This window comes from Ictidomys tridecemlineatus, chromosome 8, assembly GCF_052094955.1.
Source record: "Ictidomys tridecemlineatus isolate mIctTri1 chromosome 8, mIctTri1.hap1, whole genome shotgun sequence".
Lineage (NCBI taxonomy): Eukaryota > Metazoa > Chordata > Mammalia > Rodentia > Sciuridae > Ictidomys > Ictidomys tridecemlineatus.
In genome coordinates this window covers 86733761-86753355 of record NC_135484.1, presented here as the reverse complement: position 1 = coordinate 86753355, position 19595 = coordinate 86733761, and the positions used below count along the sequence as shown (strand labels likewise).

At 41.6% G+C, this 19595-nt stretch overlaps 1 protein-coding gene across 2 annotated transcripts in view; it reads right to left on the bottom strand.

The window, feature by feature from the left end:
- Positions 1-13435, bottom strand: part of B3gat2 (beta-1,3-glucuronyltransferase 2) — a 65645-nt gene extending 52210 nt beyond the window's left edge. The window contains exon 1 of one of the 2 annotated variants that reach the window (XM_078019785.1): positions 11690-13435. In XM_078019785.1, coding sequence (XP_077875911.1) covers positions 11690-12280 — 591 coding nt within the window. In that variant the 5' untranslated portion in view covers positions 12281-13435. The remainder of the gene's footprint in view (positions 1-11689) is intronic. The other variant, XM_005334429.5, reaches the window with a different exon arrangement.
- Positions 13436-19595: the final 6160 nt, after the last annotated feature.

Genomic DNA, 19595 nt, shown 5'->3' with positions numbered 1-19595 from the left:
GTAGTAGAGTCCTGCTGGGTCCACTACCCAGTAAATTGGGTTTTCCTTTTTCTTTAATAAAAATGAATAGGGGATAAGCCCTAACTACCAGCTCATCAGCCCCATGTAACGGAGTGTTCCTACAGAGCAAGACTGCAGCTCCCCAAACAGAAAAGGCTTCTGAAGGATGTTCCAAGCACTTTTGCATGTGAACAGATGCAGCTGAGGAACTTTTCAAAGTTACCAAAATATCCCCAAACTGTCATCTGACCTTTAAAAGTGACACCGGCATTTTCATATTGTGATGCCAAGTGTATTTAGATGATGAACACCCAGTCCACATATGGACAAGACTTACATTCTCATTTTCATCAACCAACAGAGCAGTGCCTTGGGGCCACTAAGACAGTCAGGATTAGTGCATCCACAGCAGTTGGGTGGCTTTGTGACATCCTGTCTGCTGGAGTCTCTCCACAGCTCTGGGACCACTGACTTGAGAGAAGATGTCCAAATGAATAGGGAAGTTACCCTATTTACCCACCTATCACCTCATATAATTCTCACAATGACCCTATACATGTGTATTTGCCCTGTGAGGAAGCTGAACATCAAGGCTTTTCCTTGTTTGGAAGACAGTGGTGTACCCATCTGACACCAAGGGTGGGACCAAGAAATGAGTTAAAAAAAAAAAAAAGTCAGAAAATATTAGTTCCCCTGAGGTCTTGGGGGTGATCTTTGGCTCAACCAGGCCTGAAGACCACATCTTCCAGTTCTTCATTTAGCATCCACCCAAACATCAGGTTTCAGACTGGGTAGTTCCTGGATATGTACCTAGACTCTCCATGGACTATGTGGATGCAGCAGGCTTAAAGGAGATCGATTAGTGGACCCTCAGCAATCCCATGTTTGCTTTCCTAACACTGACCTGCTTCGAGGGTGGCAGGTTCTGCCCTCCCAGAGCCAGAGCTGCTCTGATTGTCCTTCTCTGTTCTTTGAAGGGCCTTCGTCTCACCCAACAGAATTGTATTAAATACAGTGTCTCACCATAGTAAAACCTCCAGGGCACGAAACAAAGGTAATTAGATATATTGCTGTCTTCATTAAGAAAGTCAATGCCTCTAATGAATGGGTAATAAATCCTTTGGGGAGACAAGAGGTGTCCAATTATTTGCATTCAATAGAATTGAATGTTATCAATAGATCACTGCTGAGAGCGCATCTGATTGTTGGCTTAAAAATTTCAAAAACTTGAGGAACACTGTTATAAGATACATCTTTCATCTTGCTTCATGTAAACAAAGTTAACCTAATAGGAACAGAATTCACACTAAACCCTCTCTCTTTCTAGCAATTTGTAATATTTATCAATGAATACAGAATATGTAAGTCAACAAAAAATGTTCCCTCTGTCACTAAGAAGCCAATTTCCAATATGTATATATAGCTTTTATGCTTAATAGTTAATGTCCAACTGTAGCACTTATGTTGTTTTGATTAATTGTTTACTACTACTAACTTAACATTAAAGTCAGTCCCAAAGTGTTTTTAAGACAAACACTGGTGGTACTTATACTTTCTAAAAGTCCTGTGAGTAAAAACAGAGAAAAGAGCAACATAAAATTTTCAAATTAGGGGCTGGGGATGTAGCTCACTGATAGAGCACTTGCATAGCATGCTCAAGGTCCTGGGTTCCATCCCTAGCACCAGAAAGAAAAAAAAATACCCAATTCCGTTGAAAAGTATATTTATTAAATGAATGATTATGGGTATCACATTCTTAATGGTAGTTATAGAATCTACTAGATATATGTGAGTTTATTTGCAAATGTCAATATTTATAATATACTGGAAATCATATGCTTTGCAAATATTTAAAATGATTTTTAAAATTTTCAAATATACCAGAAGGTGTAAAACTGCTTTTACAAAATTCTGTTAGGAGTTATGCAAACAGAAAATGTTAGGACGACTGCATCACACCCCTGGTTATGGCTCAGTTTTTGCCTGAAACAGACCTGAAAGGGCAGGGTCTGTGAAGAAAGAGCAGTGAGCAACCGCAGCATTCAAGGTGAGAGCCACCAGGAGACACTGTGGAGGATGTGCACACGCACACCCTGCAAACTCCAACTGCTACGTCTTCCCTATGGCAGGAAGTTGGCTTTAAAATGTCTACTTAGGAAAATTTATGCAGTGTTTGGAAAATGGAGCAAGGTTACTGGAGCATCTGGTAAGCTCCAGTCAGCAGAAGGCCAATGAGAGGCTCAGTGTCCCAGGAAAAGGTGGGATGGGAAGAAGCTCAAGGTAAAGCTAAAGGGATTCTTCCCACTCCAGGAAAGGGCCTTAAAGATCAAACAGCTGCTTCCAATCAGGTGCTTTAAAAAAAATCTCATTTCTCTCTATTTAGCTGCCCTCTGCTTGGTCACATATCAACTCTTAATTATTTCTGGCACAAATGAATGCATCAATCTATCATGTAATAAGTATGCCCTGCCTCTGTGCTAGGTTCTGGGACTACACAATAACTAAAATCACACCCAGGACCTGTGTGAAGTTTAACATCCTACGTGGAGCTTACCAGCAAGCCAGCTTCCTAGCCTTCACATCGTTTGAGTCTTAGAACTCAAAACCCACAGAACACACTTCATGTCCTCTCAACTCCAAATGTCTGATTCACTTTCACATTTCACTTTCTCCCAAGATCCTTGGACAAGCCCTAGTTAACTCTAATTGCTCTAGTCAACACCCAATGGTATAAGTAGATACCCAGTTGAGGCAGGTCCACATCAGGGAGAGTCAAGTACTTCTACCTCCTCCTCTCACTGTGCCTCCATGGATGTGCCCAGATGACAGGAGTGCTTAGAGACCACTAGACAACTGAGACAGTGCATTTACCTGTACATCCCTCAACTGGCTCACAACTTCCCCCCTTAATGGCTATTAACAAGGTTGCCTTGGTACTACATAAATATTCATGCACTCATCTCCACCCTTCTTTCAGCGTGAAAACTCTTTTAAAGAGTAGAAGCCACGTTTATTTTTATACCGGGGATTGAACCCAGAAGTGCTCTACCACTGAGGTATATCTCTAGCCCTTTTTATCTTTTGAGACGATGTCTCACTAAATTTCCGGGCTGGCCTTGAACTTGAGATCCTCCTACCTCAGCCTCCCAGTCACTGAGATTACAGGTGTGTACCATCACACCCAGAAATCTTTAAGCTACTATTGAAAGAACTCAGTTAATCTTAACACAGCTTTCAAAACTATTATTTGAATGACATTCTCTATGCAGGATTATTTTCTGGGACTAACTTTTTTCTGCAATAAATTCCTTCAGCTTCTAAATCTTATAATTCATTCAATAAACATTTACTATTTATGTTAGGCAAGGCTGTGGACACTAAAAATAAAGTAGCAAACAAGAAAAAATTCCTATCCTTGTACTCTAGTGGAAAAAAACGATGAAAATACAGAGACTATTATTTAAGGTGATGTTAGGTGCTATAAAGAATCCACAAATTGCAGTCCATATCTGTAATTACAGCAGGTTGGGAGGCTGAGACAGGAGGATTGCAAGTTCAAAGTCGGTCTCAGCAACTTAGTGAGGACTTAAGCAATTTACCAACACTATGTCTTAAAACAAAAAAAAAATTAATAAAAGGGCTGGGGATGTGGATCAGTGTTTATGTGCCTCTGGGTTCAATCCCTGGTACAAAAAAAACCAAACCAAACCAAACCAAACCAAACAAAACAACAACAACAAAAACACAAGACTACAGTACCACTTTCTTGTTGTACCTAATTATACAAATATTTATCTCTAGGTTTTCTACCAATTTGCTACCTATATTATCCAAGCTCTGTAGAAAAAGTAAAATGCCAAAAATTTGCTTAACAAGTATTCTGAAAAACAAATACAAAAAACAAAATAGAAAATATGCCCTTTATACTGCTACATACATTTTCAAATTCACAGATTTACATAAGGACATGGCAGTATCCGGGAACAAGGGTCTAATGCGCATCATTTAAATGCCCACCCAAGAAACTAAAGACTTATTTTCTTCATAGGTGGAGATAATCCCACTTTCCATAGAGGAAATGGAAAGGTGGCCGACTACTTCCCTCCACCTCAGCCTCTCATCATCCTGGCCTTTGGTCATCAAGGACAACTTTTAGGTCCCTGGACAGTCCATATACCCTGTTTTCTCAGGTTCACAAATGTGGTCGCCTCTCTCTGGAGAGTCTCCCACCCACCCCACTTTCACCACTCACTTGACTCAAATGTCACTTCCCTACAGCTCTGACCACTGCCAACTCCATTGAGGTACCGGTATTTATCTCAAGATACACTGATAGTAGGGTATGTATTAAATTTAGACATGGAACCAATGGGCTCTGGGATGCACTGTCCACAGCTGAAGGACCTTGTGCCTTTACTGAGCCCAATTAATTAACAGTGCCCAATTAAGATGTGTCACAAGGTATAGAAGACAAACTGATTCATTATATTCAAATATCTTCTAAATGTGATAACATTTAAACTCAGGTAGGTAGAAGGGATCTCACAGAATGATATCATTTATGCTAAGATGTAATTCTTCTAGATTACTAAGATTTCAGATAATGGAGAATGGTCAGCATTTAGCACGCTCAACTTTCATTAGAGAAATGAAGGTACAATTTATAAATATAATCCATGTCCTTACATGATGACATTTCATCAACAAGGAACACCACATGTGATGATGGTCCTATAAGATGGTCCTATAAGGCTGAAAAATGCCCGTCACCTTTCAACATCCACTGCAGTAGGTAGCATGATGTATTATTACTAGTGGTTTGAGGTGATGCTGGGGTAATCAACCTACTGTATAGCTAGTTGTGTAAAGATATAGCACATCCAATTATGTGCTGTACATAGTAACTGACGACAGTAGACAACTTTGTTACTGGTTTATGAATCTACCATACCGTATCTCTTGTTATTTTAGAGTGTACTCTATGTTTATTAAAACTTGTTGTGCTTCAGAGCAGCAGTGTCACATCTCAAGTTTGCCATTTCTTGATTTTATCATCAGGAGGCCTCCTTGAGTGATAGGTTTACCGTCTAGGTTTGTGTGAATTCACCCTAACGATGCTCCCATTATAACAGTTGCTTAATAACAGTTCTCAGAACCTGTCCCCACAGGGACATGATGCATTATGTGTCTGCAGCAGAGGGGACAGCAGTCTGGTTCTGTATGGTCTGACTCAGCATGGGATGGATATTTTGTTTAAAAATCTTTTCACTGATGGATGGTATTAAAAAGCTATTGAGGTTTCAGTTATTTGGGGAAAGGACCAAATAACCGGATGTTTTGGTAGAGAACAAGATAGCCCCCTTCAGCACAGCTGTCTGTAAGGTTTTGTTTGTTTGTTTTTTGGTTTTTAGCATACAAGACTTAGCCAATGATTTATTTAATTTTTTTTAACCCAGTGAAATTCTTAATCCAAGAAGAAATCAGACAAAAAAAATTAACAAACCTCCTACCAGCATGGGAACAGTGAGGTGACTGTGGCCTGGTGGCAACCAACACAACGAGCACACTGTGTGGGGAACTGAGGACCCCACAGGCACTCCCGAATTCCCCTAGAGGTGCTGCCTCAGGCTCAGGTGGGAATGCCCATCAGGTGCCACATCAGCTTCTGCTCAGACTCCCAGCAACCATCCTCTGCCTCAGGAGTAAGCCACTGTGCCCGTGAAATAATTCATTATATTGAATTGTTCAATATATTCTCTCCATTCTTACCCTGAAAAGTTTTTTTCCATTCAATGCCATTTCTTCTACAAGGCCAGATGCCTAGTAGAGTTTTTGATATCTACGTATAAGCTGAGGAAAAAAATTAACATTTATCTTCTTGCAGAAATTGGTTATTACCTATCCATAAGGAAATAGTTTTAGAAATCGTAACTACCTCTTTGGCAATTTTCACTTGACTTGACAATATAATCAAAAACCCAAATGGTGTATAATTAAATAAATAGTAAATGGTGTATATTAGAGATGTGAATAAGGAAAAAAAAATTCCTAAGATCAAATGTTACTGGGTGGGAGGCAGGAGGTGGCGGGGTTGAGAAGATGTTGGTGAAAGGATAGAAATTTCAATTAGTCAAAAAAAATTAAAATAAATTCAGGGTATCTACTGTACAATATAGTGATAAGGTTTAGTAACATCATACTGTATAATTGAAAATTGCTATAAATATTCTCACCACAAAAATATGTGGGGTAACAAATTTATACATATATCAAAACATCATATTGTACAACACAAATGTATATAATTTTGTCGATTTAAAATAATTAACAGTAAAAGAAAAAATGAGGCTGGGTGTAGCTCGGTAGGAATGAAATACCTAGCATAGATGAGGCCCTAGATTCAATCCCCAGTACCACCATAAATAAATACATACATACGTACATAGAAAAGTCAAGAGAGAAAATTGATTTAATGATATAAGCCAAGAAGAAAAATCTGGGTTCAAGTAAGGCAGAAGACAGCAACAATATCAGAAGATTCCTGCTAATCAAATGCTGTATATATTACAATGGCAACTTTCCTTCTGACTGTGCATGTCAAACAAGAGCCCCTCAGGACAGTCAGCAAGGTGGACTCTGGAATAAGGGCACTTGGGTTTCAAACTCCATCTCTGACATAACAGATTCACTACCTTTTCTAGTTATTTCGTGGGACTTCAGTTAAAAATGGGAATATTGAGGGGCTGGGGTTATGGCTCAGGGGTAGAATGCTTGCCTCGCACGTGCAAGGCCCTGGGGTTCTATCTATCCTCAGCACCACATAAAAATAAAGGTATTGTGTCCAACTACATCTAAAAAAAAATGGGGATATTGATTTATTATGCAGTCGTAAACACTATTCCACAGTCAGGTTGCATAGGTTTAAACCTCATGTACTCAGCAAAGAACTGTGCTCAAACCCAAGCATTACTGTGGGAGACTCAAAAGGAACATGATAAGCAACTATCATGCAGTGGGTGTGGTGAGCTTCATATATGTAAAACATCAGAGTGGTTTCTCCCCCATACAAGTGCTCAATTGATGTTAACTATAATTTGCTTGTATCTAAGTAGGGGATATTTTTTGCATTTATTTAAAATCATATGCAAGAGTTACCAGGCGTGGCTGTATTTCTGCAAATTGGAAATCAATTCTAAACCAACCTACTTACCTATGAACTGGTATAACAATTTTACCTATGTTTGGGGGGAGAATTTGAGAACCACCCAAAACTTACATTTCATGCTTCAATAGCACTGTGAATCAAACACACAATAGTGTGCTATCTAAATAGACTGAACAAATATTCCACCAGAGTCCAAAAGGTCTGAATAGACATATCTGAACATTATTGAATTCTGTGGGGGAAAAAGAAAACACTACTTGAATTCCACCTGGAATAGTTAATAAATAAGACCGTTGACTTTGGCTCTTCTATTTTGCTTTTGCAGCATGCCTTAAAAGCAATTACCATTCTATTACTGTTCACACAAGAGAAAATTTACCAGTTTGTAATTTAGAAGCAAGTGGAGTAGACAGAAGAAAATGGAGCCACTGCTACAGCTTCCAAGAAGCCACAACAGCAGCCTAAACCTTTAAAAGACACACCATCCATCACAGCAAATAATAATCTGGACATGTCTTCATGTCTATTCATGAGAGAATAATCAGTGAAAAGTAGGTTGAAGGAAGAATGATGAACAAAGACAATAGGAAGAGGCAGAATGGAGAGTGTCTTTTAAACCCAAATTGTTATTTCTGGCCCATTAAAATATCAAAATCCAAATGAAAACTGCTGGTCTCCAAAGAAGACTATCAAAAATGAACCATAATTCAAGCAATATACATCCAGAGAGAGCAAAGAAAATCTATAGATGCAATATTTATAGTCTAAGAAAATTGGGTGTAGTTTTATATACACAGTTTTACAAAATTCTCACATTCTACCAGATCCATGGCATGACTGTTAATATGCTTTCAGAGGAGAAGAAATAAAATATAAGGGGTACATTTAAGTTAGTCTTTTAGGCTAAACCTAAGACAATCTTCCAGGATTTTTCACTTTAAGAAGATAATTACCCTAAACTAAGTAACTGTATCAACTCTTTCAGGAAACAGTAACTATTTTAGGAAATGTCAAGCATTGTAAACTCTAATATTCTTTGGATTATGGCTCTAGTAAATTGCATGCAAGAGGGGGGAAATAGTTCAGCACTTACTATGGGGAAGAAACCACTTTCCTTTTACTTTCCTTCAGCAAGACCGTATTAAACCTCAACTCCAGCATCTTCCTAGCACACAGACAGCATAACAGCACCCAACATGAAATATAAACAAGAGGCCTCTTTAGTTAACTGCTTTCCAGATACATCTTCAAGATACAGTCTCATTAACTTAGCTTGTCTTCCAGTCTCATCTCATTAAAGATATTTTTTTTTTCCTTGCTTGGAAAGTGCTTTTTAACCTTTCAATTGATTTCCAAAGGTGAAACTAACTTCACCTGAAAAGCATCCACTTTAAACTTAGGAAAGCTTTGAAGGTTTTCTAGTGAAGAACAGAAATCTGATCAATAATGTTATTGAAAATATGACCAGCTAAAGTCACAATTGCTTGTTGTTGTGGCTTTTATTAAAGCAGCTTAAATCCTTTGCAAATAAGCTTTTCCAGGGAGCTAGATCAATAGGATGCACAGGCAGGCCCGATTACCAGTGTGCAAAACCCTATCAATGCCACAGGAAGGACCAGAGTAGTTGAGATACTTGAAACCTGATAAAACCCTACTACTTCCTTCTCCAGTGGAAGTTTTTGTGGCTACAACTCACACTTGACTTCATTTGCGAACGGATTTGGTTGTTAACATAGGATTGTTCAATGCAAATATTTCTTTCCTGGCAGCAGAGCTCAGTTAAAAAGGGAGGCTGAAAATTAGCTTTATGGGAGGAAAAAAGCACTATTTCAACTATTCCAGTTACTAGAGAGGAATAATTGACTACAGATTGCCTGTTGCGTGTGTAATTCAATTTGGAGACCTTTCATCCTTTACTTTCCTTCATTTGCAGCCAATCCTTAGTGAGTTAATTTGTACCTGGTTCATTTTCCTCCTTTTAACATCAACCATGGAAATGAGAAGCATTATGAATAAAAGATGAAGCCTGACTTGGGACATTCTTTCCTTCCCGTGAATGACTTAAAACTAAACTCTGTGAGTATGAACAATATAAAGGGCTGAGATATATGCCTCAGCCCTATAGTATCCCTGATCAGCATCTTTCCCTTCCCAAATAGCTGCAGTTATCAAAAATTTTTTTTTCTGGTCCTATCTTTTCTACAAGAAAATAGTGTTTATACCATAGTAGACATAGAATCATTAATTCCAGAATGGGTGCATAGTAGGTCATTCCGTTAATGAAACTAAGAGTTCACAGAAAAAAAAGAAAACCAAAAATCTCCAGATTCTGAAAAATGCACAAGACTAAGGACACGTACATTCCACTGATCAAGTTCAATGGTACTTGCATACAAGGTAAAAAGTTGTAACAAGGAAACTATGTGTTCAACACGAACTTACACAGAGGCCTAATCTTACAACTAGGGGAAAGGGAACTGGAAGTCATGGTCCAGAAATGTACTGTAAGTTATAAAAATTACTGTCTGGGAAAAATGTCCAGGAGATATATAACTTAAATTCTAAGTGTTTGATGCATATTATACATAAAAACAACAAACCTTTTGATATGTATAGTTGACAACTCTTCATAAATAGTTGTGCATATTCTTAAGATACATTTTTTAATTATCTTATTACTTCCAATTGTACAAAATTTTAGTCTTAAAAGTTTTGCATAATTTCTCTTTATAATTTCCTCTTTGCCAATACTATTTTTTTCTCCCTATTCTTTTCTTTTTATCTCTCCATAAGCTGATGGAAAATCCTACTGGATTTTCCTCCTACATAATATCCCCCACTAACAAGCCTCCCTTTTAGCATGGTGAGCATTAAAGAAAGACTGTTCCAAATGTTTCACTGTCTAGTATGTGCCAACTTTTCCACTCATGCAACACCTCATGCCAACAGACTACAAACCAGGATAAATACAATTATTTTCCCTTGACAATCCAGCTCCTCAAATGTTAATAGTGATATGCATTATTTTACTTAGACCACTCTTGGAGCAAAGAGCACATAAACAGCCCAACTTAAAATAAGAACCTAACTTTAAAACCATCAGATCATCTTTCTAATCATGGATATAATGAAGACAATACATTCGCAAGCTTATTTCTCTGGAGAAACAATGGAAAACAAGCCATAAAGTGAAATGATGTCCAGAAAAGATGCTCCTTTTATTCATGAAGGTGAGGATAAATGGAAATGAAGGTAGCAATTAAGAAAAAAAATTTTGAAAGCCACATAATAACTAAACAATCGGAGTACAAAGTAACTGTCCAGAAGTTAAGAAAGCAAAATAGAGATTGGGATGAAAATGGGGTGGGGCAGTTAGGTATTAGATTACTAGTCATACAGATTATTTTATCACTTCATTATTATTCTCACAGTTTTGGGAATGTCCAATTGACATGAGGGGAGGAAGAGGTATTGGGGGAGTCTTTCCTAGGCAAGATGTGAAGGAATTTCAGGTGGAGGATGAAAACAGTCCCACAGGATATCAAAGACATCAAGGTTTTGGCCAGCTGTAACTGTGTACTGAGAAGAAGAAAACTGATAAAGTCATGCAACTCAGTCTCTTTGCAGACTACACACAAGCCCACTGCAAAATACCAGCCTTTAACAACACCTGTTTGAATCCCATGCCTGCTGCTTGTACATGCTTGCGGCTTTCCAAAGAATATACACGCCTTGTCAGCAGGAAGGGCGCCCAGCTGCGCTCAGAATTTCAAGGAGCACCTGGAAGCAATGGCCTAGTGCAAAGGGAGCCTGTTAACTCCCCAAGCCAGAGGCCTTAAAGGAAGAAATGTTGTGAAAAGGGCATCAGTCAGGCTAGATGATATCTTGGGCTGCAAAAAGATAACTGCAGGGCAGAACAATCTCAACTCATTTGCCAGAGATGCTTCCTAGAAAAGGGTTCATCATCGTGGGCAGAAAAAAACTTTTGTGGAGTACAAGGAAGAGATAGAGAAAGGACCCTCATAGAAGTCAGTGTTTCACTAACAACCATTTCTGCACCTGGGAGCTGTATGAGAGAAATTTGCTTCTGGGATGATTTTCGAGTTATCTCCACTTTCCTCCTTATGGGCCTGACTCCGAATTACACCTGTATGCTTTGAAAACCCTTGGAGTACACCAAGCCTACCTCCAGATATGAGCTCCATCCTCAAGCTGGCCAGAGCCGGTTCCCTGCAAATTACCTGTGCTATTTCTGTGGCCCAGTCTTGGGACAACAAAGCTCCAGGGCAGACTTTGTCTCCCTGGGCCACAAGGTCCTTTCACCCGCTTCACCCCACTGCCCCAATGTCAGCGGTGGCTGCAAACTGCCTGCGTGGAGCTACTCCACGTTGAGTTCCCAATGCGCCCACGCAGAACTGAGAACTTAAAAGTGCAGGCAAAGCGCAAGGGGACGTGAGACGCCAGCCCAGCTGGACTCGAGGCCCCTCCCGCCCTTGCCCTCCAGTGGGGGCAGGCCGGCGCTACCTCCTGGAAGAGCTCCAGACTGTAGGTGTTGTCATCGTCTGCGAAGAAGAGCACACCTGGCTGCGCGCGCTGGTGCTGATGCCTCTGCCGCAGCCAGGCTAGGCCCGCGTTGCGTTGCTCCGTGGCGCGCGGCAACCCTGGCCGTTTATAGCGCCGCGGCGTGGGCACATGCAGGTGCGTGTTGGGCAGCCCGGCCCGCGCCAGGAAGCGGCTCACCAGTTCGCTGCGCGCCGCCGCATCCTCCACCAGGATCCAGTGCAGCTGCGCCACCTGGCGGAACGTGTTGGCCAGGCGGGTCAGCTCGGCTTTTTGCACCGGGCGGCTGTAGGTGGGCGTGATGGCATAAATGGTGGGCAGCAGCGGCTCCGGCTGCGGCCGCGGCCGCGACTCGTTGCGCTTCTCCGCACCGCGCCCGGAGCTACCTCTGCGGAGCGGGAGTCGGATGCCCCCGCGGCCCACTGGGTAGGGAGAGAAGTAGGGGCGCGGAGTAAGGGGGGGCGCAGGCCTGCGCGTGTCCACGTCGAGCATGATGATGACAATTAGGACCCAGGGCAGGAGGATGAAAAAGCGACTGAACAGCACGGACTTCATGGTGCGCACTTCCCGGTTCTCTCCGACACCCCAGAGGGGGACGAGCCGGCGGACCCCAGGGCTCGGCTAGGATGCCAGCTGGCTCCCGCACTCAAGGAAATGCAACCGGCGCGCTTTTCATCGGGCCAGGGGCGCTGCAGGGACCGGGAGCCAAGGGGCTCGCCACCTGGGCGTGGGGGATCCGCGCAGGTGCTGGGGAAGGTAGCACTACAAGAAGTGGAAGCGGGCGGGAGGGCAGGGGCTGTCCCTTCACTCTGGGTGAGTCGGCGGGAAGCGGTACTTGGTCCAGCCGCGCGCTGCTGGTCCCAGAGTTGTGCCCAGTGAGGGAAGGCACTGATCCCCACTGTGCTCTTCCCGAAGAGTGGAAGCCTGGAGCCGGCACCCGGGTTGCCTCGCTACTCTAGTCCCACGGCGCTGCGGGCAAAGGGGCTCCTAGAGCGGGCTTCGGAAACGCTCTCAGATACTCCTTCGAGGGCGGGTGGCAGGTGCAGGGAGATTTTCTTCCTCACGTTGCGGACCCGGTTGGCTGGAACCCAGAGGAGACACCGCGGATGTTGTGCCCCCAGCTCCGTTCCCGCGCCGCAGCTGTCCCTTGCTCTTTTCTTCTCAGAACCTCTCCTGGCTCTGGCAGCAAGATCCCAAAGCAAGGAAAGAAAGAAAAAGCGAGGGGGCGGGGGCGCTGCAGACTCCGGCGTCCTCCCAGTCCTCCTGTGGGAAGACAGCAGCGCTGCTACTGGCGGAGAGGGGCTGCGAGAGGGAAGTGGGGAGGGGGCCTCCGGCTCTCTGCGGGGTCTGATGCTGACAGCCCCGAGAGCTAGCTCGGGAGGCAGCAGCTACACAGCCTAAAGGGGAGCAGGAGGAGGGTCCCTGCGGGGCGGCACGACCTCTCCGGGCAGGGGTGATGCTCGTTCTCTGATTTCCGCGCGCTCTCAGCTTTCTGAAATACTGCAAGGTCTTTGGAGATCAGCAGGAAAATCCATTCACGTGTAGGAAACTCGGGAGACCTAGGCTGGGGAACGAGAGTAGGAGAAAGGCGGGAGAGAGCAACGGGATCTCTTTGCTGGCTCCACAGCTGAGGGATTAGTGTGCGGAACGTTGGGTCGGGGATGGAAACCGTTCACCGAAAGGCTGCTATCGGTAGGAGCCCATGGAGATGTTGGGGTGCCCGCACTTAGGTGTTTGATCTATGAAGTAGCCCATAAGAAAGAAACGATCCAAAAGATTTTTGACTGCAGCTGGGTCTTTGAGGAGTGTGTGTGTGTGTGTGTGTGTGTGTGTGTGTGTGTGCGCGCGCGCGCTAGGGGGGGGGAGGCGTGAGGGGATGAAGATTCATAAAACTCCTGCTGAGTATGTTTAACTAAATTTCCCCCAATAATTTGGAGCCATAGCCCCAAACAGTCTGCTGTCACCGGAATTATTGCGATTGACCCCTTCCAATGATCCAAGGAGGCCTGGGAAGTAGAAGTACCTTCATTTATTTGGATGAGGAAGCTCAGGCTGGAGAATTGAAAGAATTCCTTCGAGGCTAGTCACAAATGATCAAGTGGAAATAGAACGAGGGTCTCCTGAGTATAGCTGGTGGCTTCCTCACCGCTGGGGCTCTGGACACAGCCCGGTCGGGCGGGGCTTGCCTTCCTAGATATAAACCCAGTACCATCAGAATCAGAGTGTGAGGTGACATGTAGAACCATGACAGTGTCCAGAAGACACTAAGAAAACCACTGGCGCTCACTTGGACTTTTTCTATCAAGCGGACCTGCCACCTGAATCCTTCCCAGGCTGGCTGTAATGTACCAGGAAGAAAGAAGAGGGGCCATGCTTCGAGGCACGTCCCTGGAAAGCTCTCCCTTTGGGGCTGTGCCCCAGATAAATAATTTCTGAGCAAATCTTCCCTCGGTTATCTGAATCCCTCCGACTGCGCATTCTCGGGGCGGAAAGCAGAGCTCCTAGGCAATTGCGACCCCACCCCACCCCACCCCTCGCTCGGTTGCCTCCCCTCTTCCAGGCTTTCTGCTGCTTTTTCTCCCAGCCCTACCGTTGCCTCTCCTTCGGATTATCAGGCGTTGCGCATCTGCGAATTTCCATAACTTCCCGCTTAGATTCTGACACCTGAGAGTGAAATCTCAGGCTAACGCTTCCCGCCCCCCCCCCGCCCCCAACACACAAGGTTAGTCTTCTGTCCCAACTTCCCAACTTACCCACAACTAAGTTTAAATTCTGCAGATTAGTACATCCTAAACATTAGAAACAAAGACTCTGTTTGATCCCTACCCAAATTCTGGAATAGCCTAAGGCATCTCTGAATGTAAGGCAAACTCTGGGAAGACGGTGTCCTGGTCTGGCCTTGGTGAGCCTACGTCATGGTGGGAGGAAGGGGGAAGCCAGTACCAGCTTTCCTTAAAAGCTAGAAGGTAGGGCACAGGTCAGTCCTACTCTCTTTCCCCCAAAGGCTCCTGAATTTTCCATTCTGTTGGAGTTTTTAAACTTGGTTGAAGAGAAATGCCTGTATTAGCTGGAGTGAAGTTCAAGTGATTACCGAGTTGTATTAAAACACACCACTAACCTTTGTTAGTAAGGATCTCAGTCCCACTATACCATGAAATCGGTTTCCTAATTGTGTGTTCTCCAAGATCCAAAGCTATTTACAGGTAAAACACTTTGAAAACCACTCAAATTTGAGATTTTAGCTAGTGCATAGTATTCACTGATGTCATGCAATACAACACTTAACCAGTGCATCAGGGACTGTGGCTCCTTTTATCCTATTTCCTCAGTCAGCATTTGCATCCAGGTTTGCTTCATTCAGTCTTCTGCTGGGAGACATCAAGGTATATGGAATCAGGCAGGCCTGGATTTGATTCCCAGCTGGGCTCTTTCTACTTATGTAACTCTGGAAAGTAAATGAACCTCCCAAAGCTTTCATTTCCTCATCTGGAAAATGGGTGTAATAATGTATACTCCATGGGAATTGTGTAAGGATAATTGGGATGTTAGGTGAAATATTTCTCAGAAGACCTGGCATGACACAGAGGCAGTCAAGAAATACAGGTAACAGTTCCTCAATGTCTTAACCCTGGGGCTCTCCAAGAATCATAATTTAACACATGACTATAAAGTGAAACAGCCTGATGCAGTGGTATAGGTCTGTAATGCCAATTACTTGGAAGGCTGAGGCAGGAGGATTACAAGTTTGAGGCCAGCCTTGGAAACTTGGCATGACCTTGTCTCAAAATAACAAAAGGTTGGGGGTATAGCTCAATGGTAGAGCACAGCTGGGCTCACTCACCAGTACTAAAATAAAAAACAAAAACAAAACAATTCTAAATAAGACTGGAAATTCCTTTATATAGTATCTCCACCTGTAGTGGGTCCTTAGTCTTCCCAAGTCAGTATAGGAGAAGAAGAAATCAACTTCTCCAAATACAGAGTATACAATAAAGATGACATAATTCTAAGTGACATTTATTTCAAATGATTGAATATTCTATATTGTTTTACATTCAGTGATTCAAACTGTGGCCCCAAATCCTTTATTATTAAATCTGAGTAAAGATATAAAGATACAAAAAGTATTACTGAGGATGCTCATTTGAAGCATAAAACCAGGGTAAAACACTTCTAAGTGGAAATTTTATTATGCTTCAAAAATATGTAGTGAGTTTATTAGGTGATGGAGTGGAAATAACTTTTTAAAATTGGGAACTTGAATAAAGTGTCAATTTTATAAGCATAATCACTGCGTAGCTATAGTACTTTTCCATATAGTTTATGGAAAACATAAAACAATTTAAATTTGATCTGTGGCTGATAATGAAGGTTGGTGCAAGTCACTAGAGTAATTAAAATAATAACCTAACTTCAGAGCGTCTGCGCATCCTCTCACTGTTTATTTTCATTTAATCTCTGTAATTATTTGCGTAACAAAGTGAGCATTACTTCTTGTGCACTAATGAAGCCTTGGATTGCTAGCATCAGCTGGTGCATTTCAGTATTCGGTTGTTGTTCTCAAACAAAGGTAAAAAAAAAAATCCCATCTGGGGAGTTGATGAAAAACATGTATAATCACTAAACATTTACAGTTTGCCTTTATGAGTAATACAACTGTAACTTCTGTGGCAAGAAAATTACAGCATGTTTAATCCCATTTGACATTTGAGCCTGGGGTTTTGCTAGTGTGACTAAATCATCCTTCAAGTGAGCACTGGGGACATCCTTGGTATTCTTGGTCAAGCAGGAAAGGGATCAAGAAAAAAATATCTACATATAATTAAGTATTTTTAAATATTGCTATGATAATAATGTGATTATGTAAATCAGGTCATGATGAGGATCAGAACTAATTTATATTCAAGTAATGTAATGGGAAAATATTGATAATCAATACTCACATGCATGCACACATAAATACATTCTGTCAAAATGTCAGATGCAATCATATGAAAGAATTATATCAAAATAAATAATCCTTATAGCCCCACATTCTAGAGATGCATGACAGTTCCACTGATAACTGTCAGAAAAATGACATCCGAACCACAAATTAAATGGCTCATTTGGTTGATTTTCATATATCTGAACCCATTATAAGCATCACTTTTGGCCTAAAATTGTTCTAAATTGGAATCCTTCCTTAAAATTTCAGACATTTGTAGCTGTTAAGTGAAAAAATGTGAATGATAGAGGTAGTTTGTTTAGTAAAATCATATTTTTATAGGATGGGTTTGGTCCAAGGTTATTCAGAAACTAGTTTCTAGAAAATCAGAAATGGGTAATTGTCCTAATAATTTTGTCAAAAAATAATCTAGTCAGTTTGAATAATAGCTAAGGTTAATGATTTTTTACTAATGAATTGGGATGCATGAAACCTCAATAAAACATGCATAAAGGTGTATGGCATTCTTTTTTCCCCTTCATAATAAAAATTGGCATATACATTCAAATAGTAATTTGTTAGAGATAGGATTTCCTGTAAAATTATATAGCCTACCTTTCACAATTGCTATGAAAAATCAAAAGTGATAATGTAGATGAAAGTGTTTTAAATAATGTAAAGTGGTTTATAAGGTAAAATACAGGAAGGGAAGAAAACAAAACTGACCATGAGTTGATAATTTCTTTTTCCTCAGTACTAGGGATTGAACCCAGGGGTGCTCTGCCACTGAGCTATAACCCCAGCCCCCCCCTTTTTTTTGAGACAGAGTTTCACCAAGTTGTCAAAGCTGGCCTCAAACTTGGAAACTTGGAAATCTTCTTGCCTCAGCCTCCCAAGTAATTGTGATTACAGGATGTCCCAACTAGTTGAAAATTCTGGAAACTACAGAATGAAAACAGGTTTATTATGTTATTAGTTTTACATGTTTCAATTTTTTTCATAATAAAAAGTTTAAATATATAAAATGCATTATTGTGTACTATCTAATTCACTTAACAATGCTCTTACTTTTCTTATTTTAGAAACAACTTCAAGTGCCTGATTTGAGCAAAATATTATGGTAGTGTTATGGGCTGAACACATCCTCCTGAAATTTATGTTGAAGTCCTAACCTCTAGTGCCTCAGAATATGACTTTCTTTGGAAATCGGGCCATCGCAGATGTAGTTAAGATCATTTTGGATTAGGGTGGACCTCAAATCCAATATGACTCATGTTCTTATAGAAAGAAGAAATTTGGACACTGAGGCACACAGGAAGAATGCCACATGAAAACTGTAGTTATACTGCCTAAAGTCAAGGAATGAGAAAGATTTCTGACAAAGCCCCAGAATTTAGGGGACAGGCACTTAGTGCCTTTGTCTTGAGTGTGGCACTGCTGACACCTTGGTCTCAGACTTCTAGCTTTCAGGACTGTGAGACAACAAATTCCTTTTTTTTTTTTTTTTTTGTTTGGTACTGGAGATTGAACTCAGGGGCACTTAACCACTGAACCACATCCCTAGACCCTTTTCTTGTTTTATTTTATTTTTTTTATTTTGAAACAAGGTCTCATTGAGGCTGGCTTTGCATTTGTGATCTTCTTGCCTCAGCCTCCTGAGCTGCTGGGATAACAGGTGTGCACCACTGTGCCTGACTCAAGTTCCTGTTTCTTAAGCCATCTCATTTGTGATATTTTGTTACAGCAGCCCTTGAATATTAGTACAGGTAGAAGTGGTGGTGATTGTGAAATTACAGTCTGATAATTTAGGGACTTGGAGATAATGAGATGAGGACACAAACAGGTGTGTGTGTGTGTGTGTGTGTGTGTGTGTGTGTGTGTGTGTGTGTGTGTAGGAATGAAGGAATAGGTGAAGAGCACTGAGAACTCAGCAGCTTCCTCAATAGTCCAAAGCAAAATATTAATGGGTAGGATTTAAAATCAAGACTCTTCCGTGTGATTGGTGGTAAGTAATACTTTAAGGTCTAGGCAGGCAAGAGGCTGAATGGAAAGGGCTGCAGAGAAGGCTAGTTAGTAAGTGACATTGTCTTCTATAATGAGATAACCTTCATAAAAGGTTATGCCCCAGTAAATCCTCCATAAATACTAGCTGAATAATGTAACTGCACCACATGGCTCTCCAAGCCAACGTGGTTCATATTGGTGGTTTTTTCCAGCTATGCCAATGTCAACAGACAGAAAGTGCTGACCACTGTGAATCATATTTTTGGTCATTGCCTAGGTATCTCTGCAGCCAGACCCAAACTGCCATCATATTAAACAGCATTTATATTCACTCAACCAAAGAAGTAATTTTACTATCAGATGAAATTTAAAGTCAATATAGATTTTCATCACATTTATCTGATTCACAAATGACAAATCTTGATCAAGAATACAACCTTGAGGCTGGGGATGTAGCTCTTGAGGCTGTGGTAGGAGCTCTTGCCTAGCAGGTATAAGATCCTGGGTTCAATCCCCAGCACTGCAAATATACAATCTCTAAATTATCAAGGTTTCTAAATGAAGATCTTTCTGGTGGAGCAAATTAAAAAAAATCAACTTCCATAAAGACAGGGTCTACCTCTAAACTGTGTTTATTTAAATAAAGATGTTTCTTCTGGGTATGGTGGTACAAACCTGTACTTCAGAAGCCTGAAGCAGAGGATGGCAAGTTCCAGGCCAGTTTGGGCAATTTAGGAAGACTTTGTCTCAAAGAAATTAAAAAGGGCTGGACATGTAGCTTATTGGTAGAGCACTTACCTAGCATGTATAAGACTCTGGGTTGAATCCTCAATACTAAGAAAAAAAAAGTTTCTTTCCAAATGGTTGTTGATTTGGTGGGGTGCCTTTTCTTAGATATTTCAAATTGAGGCCAAATGCTGGGAGCAAATACTATGAATT